This window comes from Microtus pennsylvanicus, chromosome 1 (assembly GCF_037038515.1).
Source record: "Microtus pennsylvanicus isolate mMicPen1 chromosome 1, mMicPen1.hap1, whole genome shotgun sequence".
In the NCBI taxonomy this organism is placed as follows: domain Eukaryota; kingdom Metazoa; phylum Chordata; class Mammalia; order Rodentia; family Cricetidae; genus Microtus; species Microtus pennsylvanicus.
The window spans coordinates 117076539-117094872 of NC_134579.1; the positions used below are offsets into that span (position 1 = coordinate 117076539).

General features: G+C 42.4%; 1 protein-coding gene across 7 annotated transcripts in view; it reads right to left on the bottom strand.

Annotated features, from left to right (window-relative positions):
* The window catches only part of Golga3 (golgin A3), a 50616-nt gene that overhangs the window by 3522 nt on the left and 28760 nt on the right, over positions 1–18334 (bottom strand). For all 7 annotated transcript variants that reach the window (XM_075981028.1, XM_075980993.1, XM_075980985.1 and 4 more), the window contains exons 12-23: positions 16149–16226; positions 14711–14974; positions 13540–13634; positions 13147–13363; positions 9978–10121; positions 8855–9052; positions 5254–5370; positions 4133–4272; positions 3373–3505; positions 3095–3217; positions 1287–1448; positions 450–613 (exon numbers count right to left, since the gene is read on the bottom strand). In XM_075981028.1, the coding sequence (XP_075837143.1) occupies positions 450–613; positions 1287–1448; positions 3095–3217; positions 3373–3505; positions 4133–4272; positions 5254–5370; positions 8855–9052; positions 9978–10121; positions 13147–13363; positions 13540–13634; positions 14711–14974; positions 16149–16226 (1835 nt within the window). The remainder of the gene's footprint in view (positions 1–449; positions 614–1286; positions 1449–3094; positions 3218–3372; positions 3506–4132; positions 4273–5253; positions 5371–8854; positions 9053–9977; positions 10122–13146; positions 13364–13539; positions 13635–14710; positions 14975–16148; positions 16227–18334) is intronic.

An 18334-nucleotide genomic window follows, 5' to 3' on the forward strand; every position in this document is an offset into this window, starting at 1 on the left:
CTCTCTCTAGGCATAAGCCAGCAAACACTATAACATAGGTTTCTGTTTTCTGAGAGGTGCTTCTGTGAGAAACATGAGCAAGACATGAAACCCTGATGCTAACCAAGTTGCTATCTAGAAGCCATCATGTAAGGCCACTGTCACTTGTGATTTCCCCTTATAAAATCACCTGCCTGTTAGGGTCCTATGTGCTATATATAACCCATGATGGTCTTTTCTGTCCTAAGTTAGGAGGCTCAGCCTATAGGGTACAGGTGTAGCACCTGACCTTTTAAGGGCCCACCAAAATAGTTTACTTAGCTATTTTCAATTTACAACATGGACCCTAGAAGCTCTGCCAGTAAAAAGCTTTTACTTCACAAGAGCTTCAAAGAAATAGGCACTCTATAAACAACAGGAAAAACACGTCATGTCTAAAGGCTGAACAAAATGGGGCATAGAAAACATACTTGAGCTGCTGCAAACAGCTGTTGAGATTCTTGAGGGGTTCCTTGCTCACAGCAGGTGGTGGCCTCAGCAGCTCCTCTATCAGTGAGGCTGGGACAGGACAGTCTGGTATCTTGATGGGTGTTGCAGGGCTGGAGGAGTTGGACTCACCTTTTGGTTCTTTCTTCTGTTTGTAAAAGCACATCATTAGCCTCTCTACAGCCCTTCCTTATTCTCCACCACAACAACTAACCTCCCCCGAGCCATGTCCCCCTGCTGAAAAGAGGACTAACTGCTAGATTTTTATAAAGAGAGTCTGACAGTAAATGGGTTAAGAAAAACTAACTGGTCCAGTAATCCTAATGCACATAAGTACAAACCATTTGTGCCAGCCCTCAGGAGAAATAACTAAACACTGCATTAGAGCTCTCTTGTAGTAGTCTCCTGAAATACAAGCCTATACTTTGAGCTAACCTAAGAAATTTGGCAATATTTACGTAGATTGTGCCAAGAAAAGAAAAGAAAGTCTGCCAGGTATTTGAACCCTCCAGCAGAATTGACAATAGCATGAGGTTCCCACCTGAGCCCATCCTGAAGCTACCTGTGTTCCATGATGGCGGCACAGCAAGGCTGTATGTTTATTAGTATAAAATAGTATTAAAACAAGATATGTATATTCAAGAAGAGAAATAAATATTCTGTTAGAAAAAACACCAAAATAAAATGTTCTGGCTCACTTTCCAAGCAGACTTCTCTGATGTATTAGTTGATCTGTGAATGACTAGAAAGCCTATCAATCTGCCCAAACAAATTTAAATGAAATAAACAGTTAACCTGTAAGGAATGTAACCTAATCCTACCTTGGCTGCAGCACGGCGAAGATCCAGCTTGAGCTGTTGGTTCTGCTGCAGAAGAGTTTTCATGTTGTTCTTCAGTTCAGACACTTTGGCTTGAAGCATAAACTTATCCTTCTGGGTCTCTGACAGATCTTCCTGTACCATTTCCAACTCAGATTTGATAGTCTAAGAAAAATGATCAGATTCTTTTTTTTTTTCAAGCTAAAATGTCTTAAATACCTGACAGTGAGTGGCACATGCTAATAACCCCAGCACTGGTGAAGCTCAGGAGGCTCAACACCAACCAGATTTAGCCACATAGAAAGTGTGGGTCAGCTTGGCCTGTCTCACAAAACAAGCATCTTAGCCTGGTGGTGGTGATGCATGCTTTTAATCCCAGCACTCTGGATGCAGAGGCAGGCTGATCTCTAAATTCAAGGTCAGCCTGGTCTATAGAGTTGAGTTCCAGGATAGCCAAAGCTACACAAAGAAACCTTGTCTCAAAACACAAGCAAAATAAAAACAGTTTCCAGTTTTGTTAGGATGAGTTATGTTTTCATCTCAGTAATTTCCTATAGTTAACCTAGCCACCAACAAATTCATTAGAAGCAAACTCTTGACTTTAAAAAATAATTATTCTATTCTTAATTATGTGTGTCTGTGTGGGTTATGTGCACATGAGTGCATGTACCTATGGAAGCCAGAGGAAAGAGCTGGATTTGCTGGAGCTAGTTACATTTGGTTGTGAACTGCCCCATGTGGTGCTGAAAACTGAATTGAATCCTCTGGAAAAATAAAAAAGCTTTCAATTGCTGAGCTGTCTCTCTAGTTCCAACTCCTAACACTATTTTTAGATTGACTGACTGGTTGATTTATGTGTGAGTGCTTATGTGTGTTTATGCGAACATGTCAGAGCCTTCAGAGGTCAAAAGAGGGTGTTGGCCTTTCTGGAGCTGCTCTGTGAGTGCTGGGAACCAAAATCCAGGTCCTCTGCAAGAGCAGTAAATGATGCTGAGTATCACTTCAATACTCTTGACACTTAACATAGAGCCTTTTCCAAGCAGCAATATCTGCATGGCCAAAGTTAACCCCAAGGATCTTTAAATTCTAAAGTCCACTATTAGACTAAGTCAAACCATTCCTAAGAAATAGTATAAGCCAATCTAATAATTTGAGCCTTTTGGGGGTGGGCGGGGGTTCAAGACAAGGTTTCTTTATGTAGCCCTGGCTGTCCTGGAACTTACTCTGTGGATCAGGGTATCCTCAAACTCAGAGAGTCCACCTCTCCCTCTCAAGTGCTGGGATTAAAGGTGTGTGCTTTTCTTCCTTCCTTTTTTTTTTTTAAACAGGTAAGTAATATTAGCAAGTTATGTTTCTGGTCCTTTCCCTCAGCAGAAAAGACTATTCATTTGAGCCTTTGTGGAGAAGTTGATCATAAACACATTGCATATGGCCATAGCATGTTTCTGGTACACTTCATGCAGTTTAACAGAGGAATAGTGCTTGGGTTTGTCTCAGTTTCTTGTCCATCTGTGTAAACTGAACCAGAAAATCACACTGAACCTCAATCTTTTTTTTTGAGACAGAGTTTCTGTCCTGGAACTAGCTCTTGTAGATCAGGCTGGCCTTGAACTTACAGAGCTTCACCTGCCTCTGCCTTCTGAGTGCTAGGATTAAAGGCACGGGCCACCACCACCCGGCTAAACCTCAATCTAAAACAGAGACAGTGTCTTCAGATCACTGAAGTGAGGTGGGGGAACCAGGAGGGTGATCCGATTCAATGAGAACACCTTCTATCCAGATCCAGGGCTTGGGATAGGGATAGCACCAACCTGGAATGTCTGTTGTGTACTCTCTAGTTCTTTCTTGCCATGTTGCTCTGTCAAGTCAAGCTGCTGCTTCAGGGACTGAATTTCTCGTTCTTTCTGATCCAATTCCCATTTGAGATCTTCCATCTAAAAGAAGGCAGCACATGACTAACACAATTTTAAAATAATGACTTATACTGTAAAAGAGTTCTAAGGAATTTCTACCATCTTTTAGTATTACATTTATAAAAAAAATATAATTTCTGTCTGAACAGACAGAGCAGCAAGGACCTAGCTGTCACCTCTTGACTCCCTGTGGGCTGCTGGTTCATCTGTTCATCCAGCTGCTTCTGTAGGAGCTGGAGCTGGGTTCTAGCTTCTGCAAGCTCAGTCTGGAATTGTGCTATTTCTTGAGAATGCTTTCCCTCTTGAATCCTGGCATTTAAACAAACAAAAAGGTTAAAAATAAAATGACAAAATTCTCTTAGTTTGTCCCCAAGGCTGTCTATGGTGAAAACCCTTTACCACTGGCTGTAGATAGTGTAGAGTATTTCCAATGTTCTACCTTCATTAACCCTACAAAGAAAGTCCTTTGTACTCTGGGAGTACACAAAACTCAGACACTTCCATAACACAACAGAGACCTCTGGGGCTGCTATAGAGGTGTGTTGTGTATAGCCCTGGGTTTATCCTGCCCCTTTTTACATGTCTGAGTTGATGTTAGCATTAGTGTGTAGCTACAAGGAATCTCTGAATATTCAGGATATCCCTGGATTGAGTGCTCAAATTGGGTTCTTTGTATTCTAAGAAGAAGTCAAGGAAGAGCTGGGTTAAGTTTAAGCTTAGGTTTCCTGAAACAGTCAGACAGATAACTCTGTTCACTCTGTTCTTTTGACTTGTTCGTAAAGTACTTGGCTCCTTAGGGAAAGACATGACTCTTTCTGTGAGATTCAAAATGAATTAAAGATGAAAGAAAACCCCAGTAGCTCTGAAGTGCTATATGGAAAATGGTCATCGAGGACACAGCCCTGAGATGTCCTTGTGCAAGCAGCAGGTACTCACTGAAGCTCATCCACTTCAGCTTGCAATGCCTGTACCATGTGTTCCTTCGCCTGCAGTTCCTTCTTCACTTCACTCAGCTCCAAAGTAGCTGCCTTAAAGTGACGGCGGTTGTGTCCAGCTTCTACCCTGGCTGCAGCCATCTAGAAGAAAGTGAGAAGTTGACATTATTCACACACAAATGTGATGGAATACCAAGCCCCTACACCAAACCAACGTGGAACTGGTCTGTTGTGTATTTTCCTCTCAAGGCCAACACAAATGTTGTGTGTGTGTATATGCATGTTTGAATGTGTTTAGTGTGTGTGTATGCAGATGTGCACCCAGGACTGTTGTATGTGGAAACCTAAGGCTAGTATCAGGAATCTTCCTTGATTGATCCACCTTATCTTCTGAGGCAGAATCTGTCAATCAGATCTGGCATTTACCTGACAGATCAGTAAAACTGGAATGTGGAAAGGAGCCAGTAACAAAGATAAGTCTGTATACTTTAAGGCTATATACAGCCGTATTTCTTGACTGTTTTTAGACAAGGTCTTGCTATAGAGCTTAGGCTAGCCTCAAACTTAACTACATATAGCTTAAGTTGACTTTGAAGTCAAGATCCTCCTGCCTCCGTCTTTTAAATGCTGGGATTACAGGAGTGTGCACAAACAGGAAGTGTGCTTTTTAAACTTTACAGAGAGTTTTCTAGAAAAAGATATATATATGCATATATATGGGTGGCTTAAGTCTGTCTTTTCCAGTCCCTCACTGCTAAAGTCATTTAATGCTACTTTCTACAAAGAAACAATGTTCTCTGCAGTCTGTCATAAGAACCCAGTCCTTAGAAACAAACTCACCATGTGAAGGACACCCCATATATTGTCAGAATTCCTTCAGCCAATAGCCTTTAAGATACTGGCCCACTTTGGGTGTGATTTCATGACCTATAGATAGAGCCCTCTTGGTTGTTGGATTCGGTTCCAGTTACCAGCTGGACTGCTACCCTTTCTGTGAGTTTAACCCCAAATAAATAAACCTTGTCATACTCCATTCTGGGCTATCATGGAATTCTTTTGTATGCCAACACCCAGAGTCTATATCTCCTAGAAGGTCCTATGAATTTGAAGCTAACAACATACCTGTTCCTTCATGCTGTTTACTTTCATCTTTTCTTTTTCTAATGAGGCTTGTAAGGCTTCAACAAGTTGCTTCATCTGGCGATCCTCCTCCTCTTTGCGCTGTAAAACTGCCTGCACCTATATCACATCATGAAAGGATGAATAAGAAACGATATCAATCCCAAGCACCTATACAACCCTAAATACAATTTGGGATCCTCTACCGTCAACCATCATGTGGAGCCCAGTATGATGGTGGAGCTGTTTGAAAGAAAATGGCCCCGAAAGGGAATGTCACCATTAAGAGGTGAGGTGTGGCCTTGTTAGAGGAAGTGTGTCACTGTGGGGACAGGCTTTGAGGTCTCTTTTTCTCAAGCTTCTCTCAGTGTGACAGTCAGTCGACTTCCTGTTGTCTGCAAGACAACAGCTGCAAGACTCAACTCCAGGATGTCTGCCTTTCATGATCATAAGGGACTGAACCTTTGAAACTGTAAGCAAGCTACACTCAAATGTTTTATTTCTAAGAGTGGCTATGGTCATGGTGTCTCTTCACAGCAATAAAAACCTAAAACAAAAAAAAAAGCAAAACAAAACAAAAAAAACCTAAAACAGAAGTTGGTACCAGAGACTGGGGTATTGTGATAGGCCTGACGATGCTTTTACATGGAGTAATATGGACTTTGGTACTTTGGGTTAGGAAAGCAGTGGAATGCTTTAAGCACTGCTTAACGGACCATACTAGTAGGAGCTTGGAAGACAGAATTGCTAAGAGTGATTTGAACTGTCAGTGGTACACTCAAGAGGTTTCAGAGAAGAATTTTAATATGTTGCTTAGAGATCATTCTTGTGATATTTTAGTGAAGAAAGTAGCTGCCTTTTGCCCTTGTCTCATGAGTCTATCTAAGGCTAAAGGGAAGAGTTTTAGATTAATATCATTGCCAGATGAAATCTCAAAAACAGCCTAGTCTAGACTATGTCTTTTGGATATTTGTGGTAACTCTAATGAAGATTTGTAATGAAAAGTAGCAAGCTGAGCAGGGTAAATTACAAAATGTATATTTTGAGGAGAAAACCAGCAGAAAGCTGGAATGGAGCTAAATTCTTTGTTCAAGGAGATAAAGAAATAGAATAAAGGGAGTGTTGACCTCAGGGTAAGATCTCAGCCAGCTAAGTTTCCAAGTTGTGGGAGGAATTAAAGAAAAGTCCATAGAGCTATGTGTGGTGGTGTATATCTTTAATCCCAGCACTGGGAAGGCAGAGGTTGGAGGAAATGAATTTGAGGGCAGCCTGGTCTAAGGATCAAGTTGAAGGACAGCCAAGCTTAGGAAGTAAAGGAAAACAGAAAGCTAATGAAGATGTAATTGAACAAGGGGGTCATGTACCAGCCCCAGTAAGCAGCAGAACTTGGCAGCTTCAGCCATGTAGTTCTGGCATCAGAGTTAAGGGTTATAGAAGTTGCCTCTGCACCTACGGACAGCCACTGAGGCCAGGCATGTGTCGGGTGTCCCTGAGTAAAGGCCTAGTAGGCCATTGTGTGAAGCTGCAGCCTAGATTGCCTAGGAGAACCTAAGATTTTAGCTATGCCAGAGTCAGGGGATACCTGCCAAAGAGAGCTGCTAATAAGGAGTGGAACCAGCCCAAGAGAAAGAAGTGTGTTGCGGTCAACAAAGTTGAACAGAATTGGAGATGTGGAAAGCATTTTGACATTAGACATAGAGATGTAGAGTTTGGAGTTTGCCCACCTGGTGTTGGTCTTGCTTTGGTCTAGTATTTCCTCATTATGTTCCTTTCCCCATGTTTTTGAATGTTAATGTATAGTCTATACTATTATATGTTGGAAATATGTAATCTGCTTTTTGATTTTGATCTTTATAGGGGGATTACAGTTAAGAGATTGCCATGTGTCTCAGAAGAAACTTTGGACTTTGAAACATTTTTGAGACCATGACAGACTATGGGATATATTTTTCTGCATTATGACATGGCTGTAAGCAAGCCTTTGGGGGGCAGGGAGTGGACTGTGATGGTTTGAAAGAAAATGGCCCCCAAAAGGAGTGGCACTATTAGGAGGTGCGGCCTTGTTGGAGGAAGTGTGTCACTGTGGGGGTAGGCTTTGAGGTCTCTTTTTCTCAAGCTTCCCTCAATGTGAGTCAGTCAACTTCCTGTTGTCTGCAAGATGTTGCACTCTCAGCTCCAGCATCAAGCTTGCCTGCATGCTTCCATGCCTCTCTTCATGATCATGAGCTGAACCTCTGAAACTGTGAGCAAGCCACCCTCAATTAAATGTTTTCTTTATAAGAAAGACCACTCATGACACAGTCTCTTCACTGCAATAAAACCTAAGAGAGGTAGCACACATAATGATGACATTAAAGGAAAGGAAACAAGGTTGGGAAGGGAGAAGCTGGGACTGGAGATATAGCTCAGTTGGTAGACTGCTTGGTTACCAGGCATAAAGCCTTGGATTTGATTCCCAGCATTTAGGCATAAAACAAAACAAAACAGGCATGGCTGTAATCCCATGACTCAGGACAGAAAGATTAGAAGTTAAAAGTCACCCTTAGGGGGCTGGAGAGATGGCTCAGTGGTTAAGAGCATTGCCTGTTCTTCCAAAGTTCCTGAGTTCAATTCCCAGCAACCACATGGTGGCTCACAACCATCTGTAATGAGGTCTGGTGCCCTCTTCTGGCCTGCAGGCATACACACAGGCAATATTGTATACATAATAAATAAATAATTTTTTTTTTAAAAAAGTCACCCTTAGCTACCTAGTATATTTAGGGCCAGCCTCAGAAACAAATAAATAAGCAAGTGCAGAAGTCTGATCTCATAGGAGTGTGTCACATGGCAGTGTTCAAGAACACAGCTGAGGTCTGGAGAGATGGCTCAGTGGTTAAGAGCATTGCCTGCTCTTCCAAAGGTCCTGAGTTCAATTCCCGGCATCCACATGGTGGCTCACAACCATCTGTAAAGAGGTCTGGTGCCCTCTTCTGGCCTGCAGACGTACACACAGACAGAATATTGTATACATAATAAATAAATAAATATTAAAAAAAACACAGCTGAGAACCCAAAAGAAAGATATATAGATAGATCATAAGACGTGCGTTTATAAGCAAGGCAGCCCAGCAAGGACAGGAGTGGTAGGAACTAGAACAAAATTTAAGTTAACTTTTCCAGTAATTACATTTTTTAAGATTGTGTGTGACATGACCCTTATGTGACATTCTGAAACTTCCCCTGAAGTGTTCAGCTACCTCTAAAGCATTGTAGAACCTTAAGGAGCTAAGAACAGAATCTACAATAAGACAGCAAGTTGGGGTTCAAATCCCAGTTGTAAATCATGTCAGGACTTTTGCACCGGTTCTTGTGCTCCTAGAACCAGAGGATAGTCTGATCTGCCCCACTAGGAGTCTTCTGTGTGAAAAGAACCAATGAACTTGGTACAATGACCACAGCTCTTATAGCTGGAGGATCCAGGTGCAATAGCCAGGTTCCTCTGAGCCTCTGAGCCAAGTGTGGTAATACCCTGAAAGTGGCTATGACTCAATATGGTAAGACACTGACAGGAAATATGGTCCACATAACTCTCACGCTGCTCCTGGCAAATAGGTCTCAGCACCTGGAGATTCAGCTGCACCAGGTCAGCTTCCCTCTTGGCTAGTGCAGTCTCCAGGATACTGTTGTGTTCCCGCAAAGCTGCATTAGACTGTCCGAGGCCGGTGAGCTTCCCTCGCTCATGTTCTAACTCTAGAGCCAGTTTCTTATTTGACTCTTCAAGATGTTTAATCTTCTTTCTGAAGCCTCTGGATTCTTGAAGCTGAAAGATATTGATACATGTAAAACTTCATGCTCTGGGCAGATCTGGTGATCCATGCCCATGACCCCAGTACTTGGGAGGCAGAGCCAGATGGATCAGTTTAAGGCCAGCCTGGCTATAGGAGACTCTGTATCAAAAGCAACACCACCCTCACCGCCAGACATGCAAATCATATTCTGCTAGACAGAATTATGATACTCACCTGAAACAGGAGAGCAATTTTCAACAAGAGCTAACCACTAAAGCACAAACTATCCTTGACTCATTACCTGTGAAGTTACTGCTCTTTTGGGTTCATAGACCTCTAGAAAGAGAGCTCCAAAACTACTAAAGGCCTTGCCAAGCTACTCACAAATGGGCATGAAGCTGGGCTGATCTTAGCACACCCATTTGAGGAAAGGATAGAGATGGCTAAATAAAACACACATGCCTAAAAAGTATGTAATAATCCTAAAGACTACTGTAGCAGCATTGTAGGCAGTGGGGTAGGCCAGGGGCTGGTGACAGGGCCCTTAGTGACAATGACAACACAGTCTGAATAGGGCCAATAAACTGCTTCCAAGTTTTCAGTTCTTTGGCAAGTTTAATTTAGGTTTGTTATTTACAATCAAAGAATTTTAACTGGGAAAAGATCAGGATTATCTAACCTTTGGGCACTGAAATAGGACAAATCTGTTATCTACAAATCTGCTAGGATGGATTCACAGCTATCCTGGGACTCATGTGGTACACAGGTTACAGGCTAGACACACCTGCCTTAGAATATAAGTCTCAGCAGCTATTTTATAACTGTAAAGTGGTAACTATTGTCATCCTCCCTAGAATACTGACAACAATCGGATCCAACAACAATCACAAGGTAACCAACTGCCAAGGAGCAATGCTGAGCAGACAGCAACTCTATGCTCGGTAATACAGGTGTTACCTCATCTTCCAGCTCCAGCACCTTCTCCCGGGACTCTTCCAGCTCCTGAGTAGTCATTGTGATCACCTCCTGTAACTCCTTCTCCAACAGTATTTTGCTTTGGCCAACATTCTGCAGTTCCACCTCCAGAGCTCGAATCTTCTCCTGAGATCCAAAATGGGAGTCATGTTTAGCCAATGGCCCTTTCCTCCTGCAACTTTCATGGACACATAATTGACTACATTCTAGATTTTGTAGTTGTTGTTTTTAAATTTTTATTAACTTTTTAATTTATTTTTTGTGTGTGTGCGCAAGTGCACAGATGCCCTTGTTTGTATGTATAGCACAGAGGACAACTTGTGGCAGTCAGGTCTTTCCTTCTTCCAAGTAATGGAGGCTCAAACTCAAGTTATCAGTCATGGTGAAAAGGCCTTATCTACTAAGCCATTTAACCAGCCCTGTTGTTTTGTTTTATTGAGACAGAACCTTCCTTACTAAAGAGTCCAGACTGGCTTTGAACTAGTGAACCTCTCTCCTCAGCCTCAAAATTCAGGAAGTATTATTCTTTTGTTTACTTGACATAAGGTCTTGTGTAGCTCATGCTGGCCTAGAACTTGCCAAAGCCAAGATTAACCTTGAAATCCTGATCGTCCTGCATCAGCTCCCTATGTATTAGGATTATGCCATCATTCCTGGCTGGAGGCTCTTATTTATTTATTTAGAAAAAGAAAACAAACTATCTTTTTTCATTTTACATACCAATCCCAGTTTCCATTCCTTTCCCTGCTCCCATTATTTCTCCCCTACCACCCCCCAGCCCCTAGCCACTCCTCAGAGAGTGTAAGGGACACTGCTTTGGGGAAGGTCAAAGGCCACTATATCCAGGATGAGCAAGGCATCAAAAGAGAATGGGTTCCAAAAAGACAGTACAAGCAGTAGGGATAAATCCTGGTGCCACTGCCAGTGGTCCTACAGTCTACCCCAGCCATACAGCTGTCACCCACATTCAGGACTAATTTGGACCTATGCTGGTTCCTTCCCTGTCCAGCTGAAGTTGGTGAGCTCCCCATTAGCTCAGGTAAACTGTTTCAGTGGGTGAACCCATCATGGTCTTGACCTCTTTGCTCATATTCTCACTCCTTCCACTCTTCAACTGGACTTTGGGAGCTCAGTCTCTGTTTCAATCAGTTGCTAGATGAAGGGTCTATGGTGATATTTAAGATATTCATCAGTGGGGCTGGAGAGATTGCTCAGTGGTTAAGAGCTCTGGCTGCTCTTCCAAAGGTCCTGAGTTCAATTCCCAGCAACCACGTGGTGGCTCACAACCATCTGTAATGAGATTTGATGCCCTCTTCTGGCCTGCAGGGATACATGCAGGCAGAGCTCTGTATACATAACAAATAAAATTAAAAAAAAAATATTTAAAAAAAAAAGATATTCATCAGTCTGACTATAGGGCAAGGCCAGATCGGGCACCCTCTTCTCTATTCTGGCTGGAGGTTCTATTGTTGACTCTTGTGTTATGACTGAGAGTAAAAAGGTATACAGTAAGACAAAGTCTTTTCCTTACTCCAGCCCACCATAAACAAGACCATAGTTAAAGCTTCTGGGGATATGCTATTTCTCAGTTACAGATTCTAGACTCCAGAACACTCCACACTTTGCTGCCTTTACTAGGTGACCCAAAAGGGTTAAAATGACAAACAGAAAGGAACATGGTGATTAGGCCACTCAATATTTCATGAAGTAACTTATTCAACTGTACAAGCAAATATCCATATTATGATATAATCTTATAATTATAAATCTATATTCTAAGAACTTGGGAGGCTGAGGCTAGAAGATCAAAATTCTAAGACCCTGTCTCAAAAAGAAAAACACAAGTTTGGCATTGTAGTATACACTTCTAATCCAAGCATTTGAGAGGTGGAGGTATGAGGAATAGGAATCCTTATCTATATAGTGAGTTCAAGGCCAGCCTCTACTACTCTGAACCAACAAAACAAAAACATACAGAAACAGGGAACTGAAGAGATGATGCAGCAGTTAAGAGTACTTTTCACTCTTTCAGAAGACCACGATTTGATTCCTAGCACACATGTACGGTGGTATACAACAGCCTGTAACTCTAGCTCAAGAAATCTGACACCCTCTCCCATGGCATCTGCTCACACGCGTACACACAGTAAAATAAAACTATTAAAAACAAGAAAAAAGGAAAATCCTAAAGAATAGAATTTTCCTAATGCAGTGACATTTGGATGATCCTGAACACATACGCTACTGTTCCTCATCAGAGCTATGTGGTTTACTGACCTGTTGCCCTCATTCTGCTGTCACCTCTCAGCCACGGCAACAAAATAAAACCTGTCTACCAGAGATTCCCAAACTTTACTATCCTAATGTACACTTACGTACATGAAAGGACAGGAAAGTGACAAGGCTCACTTTCCACATTCACTATGGGCAAGGCCAAACACTCTTTCCACTCACCTCCCAGCCCAAGTGTTTTCCCCCATGCCTCCTGTAATTTTTTTTTTAACTCTATCAGATTCTACCTCTTGTACCTTCCTTTCTCACTGCATATAATACCATCCTGTCTCTGTCTGTACTTCTCTCTCGATGGGACCTAGGGTTATACAGAGAAGATTATAGAACAGAAGAAGTAAGTTCTCCCTCTGCTCCTCAGCCAGGAACCCAATTTCTACAGGCCAGGGGAGCTTCTTCAACGGCATATGAGATACTATATATGTCACTAAAAGTCCAGTGGCAGAGCAAGTCATTTGTTAAAGAAATGCTGTCTATGCCAGATGTGGTGCTGCTGTTTATACTCCCAGATACTTAGTGAGCTGGGGAAGAAGGACTACAAAATTTAAGGCCAGATATTAAGATAACTTGAATTGTCTCCAAATGAAAACTAAAAATTGAAAAGGAGAGGAGGGCTGGCCTCAGTGTTCTCAGTGACATAAAAATTTTAGAGCTAGAAAATGTTGATAGAATGTACTTTTGCTATTTTCAAAAAATCATAAGGACTCTAGCCAGATGGAGAGGTGCATGATTTTAATGCCAACAAGGCCAGCCTGGTACAAATAGTGTTCCAGGACAGCCAGGGCAACAACAACAACAAAAAAATGAACAAAGTCAAAAAAGAGTCATAAGGACTTTGACAGGGAGAAATGTGTTTACCTACTTGTAGGACAGGGTCACTGCTACCACCAGTGCTCTGAGCTCTGAGCTGGCTAAGCTCTGCATCTGTGGCCTCCTTGGTAGCCAGGGCCTCCTGCAGACGACGGCTAAGAATGCTCACGGCATTCTCATAAGCTTTGTGCTTAGTCTTCATCTCCTTCTGAGCGCTGGTCAGATCTGAGCCCAGCCGCTTCATCTTCTGCTTCTGTTCTGTGATGGCCCTGAGACATGAGTGAGAATGCTGAGTTAACCTCCTGTACAACCAACAAGCGCCCTGGCCTGAAATACCAAGGGCATGATAGAGGAAGGTCATTGGTTAAATAAAAAGAAACTGCTTGGTCCTCATTGGTTAGAACATAGGTAGGTGGAGTAAATAGAACAAAACGCTTAGACTTACTTCTTGGCTTCTTGCTGCAGCTCTTGTATTTGTTTCTTTAGTGTCTCATTGGCCTCAGTAAGGGCTACCATCTGCTCTTTGTCAAACTGCAAAGACTTTAAAAAGAACAAAGAATGGCCAGTAAGTAAAAAGCCACCTACTTCAGGTATCTGTCACTGATGAGCAATACTTCATAGAGGTCAACAGCATTTCTGAGGGTTGGAGAGATAGCTCAGCAATTCAGAGAACTCGATTCTCTCCTAGAGGACCCATGTTTAATTCCCAGAACCCACATAGCAGTTTATAATCATCTGTAACTCCAGTTCCAAGTGATTCAATGCCCTTTTCTGGTTTCCATGGGTGGCATGCACATGGTACAGAGATATACATGCAGCCAAAATATCCATATACATAAAAACCATTTTTGGCCACTCTGTCCAGACCATTAAATGCCTTTTTGAAGTTTATGTCCTGGCAGGAAAGACAAGCTCAGGTTAGCCCAGGACTTACTTGATGCCTCATGAAAGGAACAAGCAAGGCGCTTCTGGGTGAACACTGGACACACCATCCTTACATAAACATACTGGTCATGTCACTTGTCTACCTGAACCTTGCCCGGACCTCTTAAGGACTTTCAGCATGTCATGTGTAAAATGGAGCCTTTTTGGTTCTAGCATCCTGCATATCAACTCTCCAAATTTCTCACCGCAGGATATGATCCTTAGGAGAGACGTCTCTACTCATAAGTCATCCCTTAAACCTACCTTGTCTGATCGCCAAGCCAGTCACTGCACTCATTAAAACGGCAAGACTCAGGAAGTATGGCTGTCCAAAGGGCATGGGTAGCTACATGATCCTTTCAGTGACTGTCCTGCCTAAACTCAGGCTATCTGCAGAGCACTCTCTCTTTTTTGTCTGGTGCCAATTTTATAAACATTGAGGCTCAACCAGTAGTAGCTCCAAAGACCCCGTCACAGAGTAGCATGTCCAGGTGCTTACTCTCTTTGTTTCTTTCATATGCCATCACAACCTGGACTTATCTGAATATTAGTTTCAGGAAGGCCTAGTCTCTAGATTGTTTTAAAAGCCTTCCTTGGCCAATGTTCCTTATTCTACCTTATATACAGTAAGCTCTCAGCATACTTGGCTGAACCTATCTCTTGCATTGCACAACCTCTGTATTGCATCCTACCTGCAGGTGAGTCTCCATTTCATCTCGTTCTTTCTGCACTGACTGAAGATGCCCCTCGAGATCTGCCATCTTCTGGTGAACCAGGGACATCTCCTTTTGCAGTCGTGAGTGTTCTACTTCCACAATCTTCTTCTCTCCATGCACCTTCATTAGCTCCTGCCTCAGTTCCTTCATCTCTGAGTCCAGCCGTTTTTTTGTGGTTCTCAGCTCACTAATGAGCTGGTCTTTGGAAGCAGCATCTCGCCGGTAGGCCTCTACCATTACCTTCAGGAAAAGACAAAAGTAATAAGCCAGTCTCAGTCAACATCTTGCCCAGGAAATACTTGCCCAGGCTGGCTTACATAAAAATGTTTACCAACAATTCAAGGCATAACCCACCATACCCACGTTCTCAGAGAATTAGAGGCAAGAGCTCTAATCACTAAACTATATCTCTAGCCCTAGGGCACAACTTTTTATACATAAAACAATACACCATGAAATCTAACACTACTCCTTGAGAAATACCAATGATGATGGCATGTCTGGATTTCTGTCTCATGATGTGACTACAAACAATGCCCCCCAAATCTGGACATTGTGTGAAACATCCCATTATCCTCCTGGTATCCTTATATGTTTTGGGTAATCTCACAAGGGCTAATCTCCCTTTAGTTGGGGTGCTTGAATTCTGAAAGTTAGTCCTTCATGTATCTCTGTAATAAACTGAAACATAACTTATAAACAAGCTCTGGCGGATCTTCTTCTCTTAGAACAAAACATTCAACTGATGCTGGCAATGAAGCAAGGAATCAGCCATTCCTCCATCAGGAGACAAGGGCTTCACAATACAAGACTTTATGTCATAGACCTGTTGAGTACAAACTGAATTTGTTTTTAATCTTTTTTTTTTAATATTTATTTATTTATTTGTTATGTATACAATATTCTATCTGTGTGTATGCCTGAAGGCCAGAAGAGGGCACCAGATCTCATTACAGATGGTTGTGAGCCACCATGTGGTTGCTGGGAATTGAACTCAGGACCTTTGGAAGAGCAAGCAATGCTCTTAACCGCTGAGCCATCTCTCCAGCCCCTGAATTTGTTTTTAATGTTAGATTGTGGTGGAAGCTTTTCATATACTTTATACACCAAACACAACCAACACACATTGACCAAAAAAAAAAATGTATAACACACAGATCTTGGAAGTAATAATGACAGGGTATTCTGACAGGTACCACAATGGTAGTTATTACACTCAGTCTTTGAGGATCATAGACCCTACCTCCGGGGAGAAATGGCATGCTGCCTCACTGACTGCAATGGAGGACAAGTTAGAACAAGTACAATGCCTTTAAAAAGTATAAGGCCTAGATGCTTTCCTCTTTCTGAGTTTGTTCTACTGAAGCAAACAGACTACTCAGAATATGACCAAAACTTGTTTCTCATGTCTTACCTTTTGCTGAAGAAACTGCTCCTTTACTTTCTGCATCTGTTTTCTCAATGAGGCTGTCTCTTGCTGCAAGTGCTCCACCTACAGGACAGGTTTGCAAAAGGGTGGGTGGCCTGACAGTTCTAGGTCTGTGCCCTGTGGTATTTCTTAAGAGTCAGCACTAGCTAGAGCGCAGAAGGTGGCTTTCAGTCAGACACATACATTCTGATAGCCCATGGGCTCCTCAGGCAGGACAAACAACCAGCATCCTCCCTCCTTGCTACTTAAGAGCACAAAGACAAGATGAAGGGCATAGAAGGGAAAGAAAGGATGAGGCAGGGGATGCTCTAGAGTAGATTTAAGTCCTTCCCGGAATAGCCAGAGAGGAAATACTTTTAAGTTTTGTGGGCCACATGTTCTTGCAGCAACTTCTCAGCTCTGTTCTTGCAACAGGAAAGCAGCCAGACACTACATAAAGGAATAGTGGGGTTCTAGTCCAATGAATCTCAATTTACAGCAACCCACATCCCTGTGACTTAACGCATACCAGAGACCAGCTCCCCCCCCCCCCCCCTACTACCTGGAAGCTTGTAGAACCTGCCATCTCAGGCCCCAGACTGAGACAGATCTGCACATAAAGTGCCCCAGGGACTCAGGAATGCATGATATATTTGAAGGGCTATTGGTACAGCAAAACTTGCTGCTGCCTTGTTATTTCATGTGAGAGAAAGAGAGAGATTCTGGGGATTGAACCCTGGTGCATATGAGGCAAGTATTCTACCACTAAGTTACACCTCAAGCCCAATAAAAAATGCTTTTGAACAAGTCAGACACCCTACCAGGACTCTTTCGGCACTCTGTATGGTACATCTCCATGATATATAATAGAGATACCCAGACACATGACATTATTCATTCAATTATTATTACATTCTCACATTCTAAAGTGTCAGTGAAGTCATGCTCACCCAACAGCAGTTAAGAACACTGCATGTGATCACAATCTTAGATGATGAAAAATGAGGTCAGTAAACCCCAGAACCTTGTCTGGACAATTTTTTCTCAGACACCCTTGTGGATATGTGCTGATTCTAACCAGCCAGGTGAGACAGCCAGCACCTGGGCAGGGTAGAAGTTGAAAGACATCAGTTTCCCTATAAGGGTGTTGACACACCCCTACCCCTCAAGTCAGGAAATAGACTTCAGAACTCCAGGAGTAGGAGAACCTCACTCCACTATGCTGTTACATCTTTAATGAAATCATAACCCAACACAGTAAAATCTCAATGTGATAAATACTTTCCAGTGTCATCTGAGGTCCCTCTTACCACATTAATTGAGAACTCTGACAATTACCCCTAAATTAATGTCTCCAAGAGAAACAGACCATAATCCCTAATCCTTTGTCCTTACAGAGCAGGATATTCAGGCATAATAATTCCAACACAAGTTCCATTTTCTGAACATCCTTCTTTACTGTTGCGGGAGCTCCTTCCGCTCCTTCAGCCAATAGCCGCTGAGATACCAGCCCATTGGGGTGTGGTCTCTCTACCTTTAAAAAGCAGCCACTTCCCTCTCCTCTCTCTCTTGCTTCCTGCTCCACTTCTGGTGACTAGGCTCCTTTCCTGATTGTGCAGAGGGCTGTTGTCTGGGATGGTGATCTGTAAGTTTTCCCTTTTAAATAAATAACCATTCTATTAATCATAATTCCAAACTGGTGTGGGATTGTTTGTGACTTATGCCTTCACTTTACTATGTTTTTTTTAAATAGATTTGTCAATTTCAGTGTCATAGTGTTAGCACTGCTGTTCCCCATATATGGCCAGCCTAGTGGGCTGTGCTTTTACACACCAGGACACTGGTGTTAACAGGAGGAACCTGCTATGAACTATCTGTCCTACCTTAAACATTGTATCACATCATGACTGGCTTGCCACATGCAGGAAGAAGAAACCAAACCATGTATACTGCAGCTTCTCCTCCAGCTTAAAGTCATAACATAAAGCAGCAAAACCTGTGTTTTCTTGGCAGATACATTTAAAAGTCCCACACAACACTTGTTTTCTCAGTATCTGTTTCCTCCACACCCAGAGGCCAATGGAGTTAAAGATTAGAACAAGAACTACTGGTTCCTGTTTAAGAACACTCTTCCATTGGTGGTCACATTTGTAACAAGACATCCCAGAAAGAACCAATCTATGGTCCTTCCA